General features: G+C 33.8%; 1 protein-coding gene across 1 annotated transcript in view; it reads right to left on the reverse strand.

Moving 5' to 3' along the window:
• Window positions 1-5,030: 5,030 nt before the first annotated feature.
• LOC145983758 (cyclin-dependent kinase 17-like) overlaps window positions 5,031-8,282 on the reverse strand; it is a 147,236-nt gene continuing 143,984 nt past the window's right edge. Inside the window, exon 11 of the mRNA XM_083116807.1 lies at window positions 5,031-5,129. Coding sequence (XP_082972933.1) covers window positions 5,031-5,129 — 99 coding nt within the window. The remainder of the gene's footprint in view (window positions 5,130-8,282) is intronic.

The raw sequence follows: 8,282 nt of genomic DNA on the forward strand, positions 1-8,282 counted from the left end.
GCTAACACTAGACCCACATGACACTAGTCCGTTTCCAAAACAACAGTGAATGAATGGTTACTCATAAACAAAGAATCACATGAGTATATTGTAACAGAAAATTGTTCTCCAGAAAACACGCAGTAACTAATCACAAAGACTCTGAAGCATGTGTTAACAGACATAAATAGATTTTGAACCATCTAAAAAATGCATGTGTACAAAGATTAGTTTGGAATTAAGCAATAGGAACTTGGGTTCGTGATCTTAATCATTACAATTAAATTGTAGTGAGTATTAGTTCCACAATGTAATCATGAGGCAAATTACTTCCTGAGCATTTTGGTTGCTTGCCTGCTCATTGGGAGTGAAACTCCTCAAAAACTGTGGACTGAAGGAAAGCATTTCCCACTATTCATTTGTGGTACTGTAACAATAAGCTGAACTGCATGTTTCGAAAACAAACACGATCATTCTTTACATAAAGCATCGAATTGAAATTGACATTCCTGATCTTCATAGTACAGCTGTTCTATTAGGTGTAGTAATAGATCAACTTGTATTTGCAAATTAGACAATCCCTACAGTTATTTTGCTCAGTTCATAAATTTCACATAAAAGTTAGTAGATGTACAGTCATGGACACTTCTGGTAATAGATAAATTACACCAACATGCAATAAAAATGGTGTATTTTATACATATTTATTGAAATTTTAATCACGTTTTGAATAGGCATTAAAAGCAGACTTGTTGAATATGCATATTGCTTGTATTTTTCATTAATAAAATATGGTTCAGTAATACTTACAAATCTTTGTGGAAATTTCACTCTTTCTTTCTCAAGGCTCTCATTAGAAATGGCTATTTCATATCACATTCTTCTGTACAGTATGCCTAAATTTGGGATGCAAGATCTTGTGCACACATATAGTCACACACGTAAATGTAACAAAAAAACTCTTCTCACTATTACATGCACATGGCTATTACTAATTTTGGCATCCTGGCAGTAACAAATTGGCAGGTGTACATGTTTCATTGATTGAGTCATTTCCTGCCAAAATGCTGGATGTAGGTTGGAAAGACCAGTCATTCTTTCTTCTAACAGATGTGTCTAGTCTGGAGAAATCCAGTGGTTTATGCTTTTCCCATTTTGTAAAACATATTTAACCTTGCATATCCATCTTTTCTTTCTCCCATATTGAAGTTAATATTCCATTGCCGATATTCATACTTCACCTAGAACTGATATGATCAAAAACACACACATTCACAGTTTTTCTTTCTCTTTCAATGATAAAGCAGCTATAGTTTTTAATTCTTTGCTGGGCCTTGCCCTAGAAGGCACATGTAGAAATTATAATTTATTAATGATGCAGCTAAGAGTATAAATTTTCTTAAAATTTCTAGAAATATGATTTTGTTGCACACAAATGAATTTAGCAACCTAGATCACTTTTAAAACACACTTTTCTCCTATTGTTTTGAATGCTATCTTTGTGATCGCACACAAGCAGTTGTACTAAACAGGTTCGCCACGGTCGAGAGAAGAGTTTCGTCGGGAGTCCCCCAGGGATCCAATTTAGGTCCATACCTTTTCCTTCTGTTCGTCAACGATATTTTGAGCCACCTGCAAAAAGTCAATATTCTAATGTACGCAGACGATATGAAACTGTACTATCCAATCAGCTCATTGAATGACTGTCACATGCTGCAGGAAGGCCTAAACTCCTTCGCAGACTGGTGTAAGCAGACGGGAATGATCATAAATGTGAATAAGTGCAACGTAATGTCATTCACCAACAAGAAAACAACCATTACACACGAGTATAAAATTGGCAGCTCGACGGTGAGGCGTATGAGAGTTGTCGTGGACCTCTGTGTCCACTTCACATCTGACCTGTCGTTCAACACCCATTATCAAGCCTGAGTGAAAAGGTGTATAAAGCTAGTTGGTTTAATTAGAAGAAATTTTCTGTTTAATTTTTCTGTGCCTACGGTTGTAAAAATATACATCACACTCGTTTGTCCAGTACTGGAATACTGCAGTCCCATATGAAATCCACAGTACAAAACATGGCAAGAGGAAGTGGAGAGCGTCCAAAGGCAGTTTGTGAAATGGCTGTGCTTCAAGGTGAACATTGAATATCACAAAAAGAACTATACATCTTTATGCAAGCATTTCGGTCTGGAAACTTTGTTCAACAGAAGAGTTGTCAGTGATGTCATTTTTTTACAGAAACTGATTAATCATGGCTGTGAGTGTTCTGCACCGTTAGAAAGTATAAACTTTAATGTAGGGCAACGCAGTGCAAGAAACCGAAAATTAGTCTACACAGAGAGGTCAAGGGTCAACACGCATAGGGTTTCACCTGCAGTGTGCATGCAAGACAGGGTGAATGAACTATTAAAAACTGTAGACTTTGATATGATCACAGACTCACGTAGTGTGCTGAAAAAAAAGATAATCACAACAATAAGTTCATAAATTGATGTAAATATTATGTACATATACGTTCATACTTCATGTATTCTTTTTTTCTCTCTTCTATCTTGTTATTTATTCACAGTGTATTATGTTCAACATAATTGAGAAATGTATCCAGTGCTGAACAAATAAATAATAAAAAATAGATAATGTACATCTGAAACCCATTAAAAATTTACACACAAAACTTATGTTTATCAAATGTTTTATGGAAGTTAAATAACGTTCATTCATATATTCCTAAAAGTTATTTTTTGTATGCACCCAGACAGAGTTCAAGCTAGTCAGTTCCAAAAGTAATTTAATCCTACAATATTATTGATCATTAGATATTTAGTTTTCCTCCTCATAAAAAAACCTCCCCCCCCCCCCCCGAAATATTTTATAATGCTTTCCCTTACTTTGCAATCCATACAGCACCATTTTGAAATTAATTAATGACATAGGTACAAAAAGATTTTCCCCCAGAAATAAATAATCAACTAAAAGAGGTAATAAATTAACACCATGGCATGGTGTCGTGAAAAAAAAAAAGTAATTTTTGAGGAATAAGTCCAAGCCGGGATCATTGAAATTTAAACATATGCCAATGTGTTGACATTAATTTAAAAATCTTTCAATTTCAAATTCTGAAATATATACATTTCTGAAATTGGGATAAAAATTATTTTTCAGGCAAATATGTGCAAATCAAAAAGTAAGTTACACCCGAGCAGTGTTCCTGTACTAAAAGAGATAAACTAATTGTACTTGGTGGCAACACTATCTGCAATGTATTCTCCCCATACCCAAAGCAGCCACGATGCAGCTGCTTTAGTATGCAAGTAGTCACCGTGAGAGTATGATGCATCGTATTGAGGTGGTGTCCAACATTGAGGTGCATTCTGTCCAATTTTTGTGGGCATGAAGGCATAATCGGAGTTAAATCCATCACCAAATTGTTGAGGTGTATGGTGAGAATGCAATGTCACAACCCCCGATCAGGAAATGGTGCCAGATGTTCGAAGAGGAAAGAACAAACGTGAATGACGAACAGTGTGTTGGGCAGCCTGCAACTGTGAACCCTATCGACAAAACTGAGCATGAGAATGCAATCATCCTTGCCAACTGTCACGTGAAAATGAAAAAGATTGCAAGTGAACTGAACATATGCTATGATAGTGTGTCTGCCGATTCATGACCAGTTGGGTGTATCGTAAAATGTACTCTCACTGGGTGCTGTGATTGCTAACTGATGAGCACAAAATTCAACGCAATTGAAATTGGATGGAATTTTTACACAAGAAATGGAAAAACTGGTCACATGATTCGAAAAGTGCTTGGAATACTTTAGTGACTATGTTGAAAGAAGTTAAATCTTCATACATATTTGTCCAATAATTATTTTCTTTCTAACATGTTTTGTTTGCTTTATACAGGGGGGGGGGGGGGGTGTAACTTACTTTTTCATTTGCCCTAGTACATTAAGATCAACACACACAAACTACATGCAACACAATATGAAGTTATTTTAAGTTGGGTTTTTTTTATGTCATTCTTAGAGGCATGCAAATTTCGTTTTTGACGAAAACACAAAATATGAAATAGCATGCTGTAATGTTCATTTTTCATGTTTCTGAAATGTGTGAGGTGCATTTTTCTACCCTGTTTTGTCACGAAATAATGCAAAATGAACTGCAAAATGCGAAATTGACTCTTAAACACGAAATTTACCGTTTATATACAGACACAACACTTTCTGAAGTCTGAAGTATCCTGCGAGTTATGCAATTCACGGAAAATTGATTAATTCTGCTGTAAACATTTGAGAAGCAAAAATGGATAGCTTTACACAGGAATAAACTTAATACTCTGGTAACTACATAAATGTGCTATTAGAAGGGGTAAGTTTATTTTGTGTAATAAGTGCAGTTTTAAATCAAATTTAGGATTATATTCACAATTTTAAAACCAAAATGTCACTTTATAAAGCACTTTTGATGTGATTATTCACGGCTATAACACCGAAATTATATTTTATTTACCGCTTTTGAACCCGAAATCAACTTTGTTTTTGTACCGAAATTTTGCTTTTTTATTTACCAAAAATATGTGCCTCTAGTCAGTCATTCTTCTTTCGATGTTTTGTCCTGCTTTCCAGAACTTTCTCACACACACAACCTTGTGAGACTAGAACCTACACACGCAAAATTGCAGATAATTTTTTACTTCCCTTGTGCCTCCAGCCTAGATTACTCAAAAATGTCTTCTCCATGTTGCCCACAATCACTATTTCAAACTACAGTAAGATGTTTCAAATGAACATTATTTCCATCCACTTTATCACATGGCTCCGACATTGATATATTTCTTCCTTCTCGAGTTATTGTGCTTTAAACATGGTGCGAGGTGATTTTCGCACACCTGTCACTCGAAAACGGTGCTGATTTAGACATTTTTTTCACATGGCATTTTTCCTTGTCGAATCACCTCCCAAGCGTTGTAACAGGTATTTTGCAACACCCTGTATACAAGTAATTTAGTGCAACATTCTGCAGTTTTGCTATTTTTATGAATATTGACTAGAGCTGAGATGATGCAGGTACATCCTTTTCCAGAGTCTGGGTGTTTTGTGAATTCCATAAAAATGCGACCTGGCACTTTTGCAGTGGCTGAATATTCTGCAAATAATGCAAAATGCATAAACATTGTGTAGTTATCATTTTTGCAAGAACATTGTGGAGAGAAATTAACTAGGTGATGAAATGATTAACTTGTGTGAATTTGTGATAAAGCAATGGTATAATTCCAATGGAGAGCTTACATATTAAAATTATTATAAATATCTTCAACAACTTTGAACTGCAACAATTTTCAAGTATCGGCGGCATTGGTTCAGTCCTAATATGCCCAGGTTTTGTAAATTACTGTCGAATATGCAATTTCTTCCTCAAAAATAAAATCCAATGCAGCCACCCAGTTAATGAATTATTTAAGTTTGAGGGACATTTGTAATTTTATCACATTGGTAAAATATCTGTAATTTCATATTGGTCTGTCCAAAGTAATTTATAATTTCAATATCTCAACTTATACTTATATTACCACTAAGTTTTAGAGCTAGTTTGTATTGTAGAGAACTATTACTGTAATTTATCATGTTAAAAGACAGAATCAAAATAGGTGACAAAAATCCACAAAATGTAAAACAACTATACTGAGGTATATTTTATTGTAGATGGTAAATCAGTTTTGGTACATAGTAATTTCAATCATTTTATTTGGTATTCACATTTTTTTAGCAGAGCTTACATGAGGACTCTTGAATATTGAATCCATGCCAAATCTCCAATTAAAGTACTGTGCATTTTCTTTTCCTGACAGAGACAACATTACTTTTTAGAACTTATGTTTTAATGAGGTAATTAAATCTATCACATTATATAGTGCTTAAGTGTCTAATTATCTTCATCATGAATTATTTCAATTAAATTTGACAATTTACTTTAAGATAATCTAAGTAGTTACATCTCTATATGCTGTACATGTCTTTGAATGGCACAATGATTGATGAAAACCCTTTTCAACAAGAGTATTAATTTTTCACTTATTGTTATACACTGGAAAACAGCACAACATGTTCAGCTGATGGAACTTCAAAATAAATCACATAAAACATGAGCAAATTCCTGTTCTCATGGTAATATCGATGTATACAGAATGACTTGTCCTGCACTGACAAAATATATCAGAAGTATGCACATAATTAGCATATTATTTTTCAGCAGCTTTATTACATCAACAAAGAGAAAACCATATTTTGCACCTTGGCTCTGCTGCAACTGTTGTGAAAATCACCATGCTCTTATATATTTTAAACATTGGGTTAATTACCTAATAATGTCATCGACTACATACATAATGCACCTGCATAGTAGCCTAAATTACATTCTATGGCCTGTTTTCAAACATTTAAGTTAACTATGGATCTTGTAAAATAATGTTGCCAACCTGAATGTTAAATGTATTGCTCACAACATATACTGAAACTCTCTTCACTGGAAAGTTAAAGCAAGCACTATCATTATGTTCTTGATTGACAATATTCACACACTGCTGCCTCTCCCAACATTGATGACCAAATTCGAAATGATAGATAACATTCATGGAATAAATCCATACCATTTGTATTTGTAATTATCTGTCCCTTATAATAATTAATGTGATGTACTGGGATTGAAATGACATTACACATTTTTGAAAATTTAGCCAATCTGATATATCTACTGATAGTCCTGTACTATCTCGTTAATTATCTCATTGTTCTCAATACATACTTCATCCAGTTATTTCACATGATGTTTTTATTCAGACTTCTTAATTCTTTCCCACAGTTTCTGATCCATTTAAGTACAAAAACTACCCTGCAATATGATAAAAGCTGTTTGAATATGAGATTGTTTTCTTTTCAGTAACACACACTTTATGCAAACTTGGCAAGAGTGAAGTACTAGCATTTTAGTTAGCATCACTCTTCTCTCCCCCTCTCTAGATTAGTTGCAATGGTGATTAAGTGTGTATTATTCACTGATAAAATAGATGATAGAACAAACAAAGACACATCAATGCTTTATGCAGGATTTGAACCTTTGATTCCTACTATTGCAACATATGTAACCAGTAGACCATGAAGGCCGTAGAAACTGAATGACAGTGCAAATGATATCTGTTCATGACAACATTATTACCTGTTCAGAACCAAGCTAGTTCCCAAATTATACAGCATGACGTTTTGAAATATATATTCCAAAGGAAAGTATATCCTAGAGTTCATGACTTCAATATTATCAAGATAGAGATTCAGAGAGCTGATCCATCTTTAATAGCATGAAATAATGTGCACTTTTAAAGTCGACAATGCATAGCTCATACCACATGCAAACATCTTGAAGAAAGATAAATTTTTAATACCTCTTCATACCTTTTCTTTAGAATTTTATTCCTGAATATGGTTTTATAAAATGTTCCTCTTGCTAACATGTTTGCAAATTTTCAAAATCATTTAAAGAAAAACTATTTTTGTCGTAGATTAGCAAGCCATGCCTTGGCTTATTGGGGAAATGACTAGAATTATTTAATTGTAAATCATGATGTTACCCACCATTTCATACAATGCAAACATTTTATCTTCGCTAGAATTTATACTACGCAGACATAATTGTCATAGCATTGCAAACTGATTATAAAATGTTTGTAAAAATAAATCCTATCCATCAATGTTAAAGTATTACATGGTCACATACATCCACTTTACCTTGGTCTATCTTACAAAATAAAGACTGAATGCATGACTAATTGCATTATATTACATTGAACATTGAATGCAGTGCTCATATCATTGCAGCAGTAAGACATGCTGGTATGGTAAACTGGATTAAGTAAGTGAATAAAATAAAATTCACCTAACACAAATTAAGGAGGCATTCAATAAACAAAACATCTCATACAACCTTCTAAGACTGTCAATGGATATCTATCAAAAAGCATTTCTCTGGGTACTTGCAGCTTCAAATAGAAGCAAAACCAAGTTTAGAAATGTTATGAGCTAGTATGTAGATGTATACAACAATGTCTTCATAATGTGTTCTTCTAAAATCAAGTGAATAAACATGACAGATGTACAGTGGAACCTCGATTTTATGTTTTTCAGGGGACCAAGCTGAAAAAACTTAAAATGCGAAAAAATGTAAAATCCAGGAAACTTTTATAACATTTTGCTACATTGGGACCATCAAGATTGAATGTATAATGTGGGAAAATGTAAAATTGGGACT

Source organism: Lepisma saccharinum, chromosome 2 (assembly GCF_977018435.1).
Source record: "Lepisma saccharinum chromosome 2, izLepSacc3.1, whole genome shotgun sequence".
NCBI lineage: Eukaryota > Metazoa > Arthropoda > Insecta > Zygentoma > Lepismatidae > Lepisma > Lepisma saccharinum.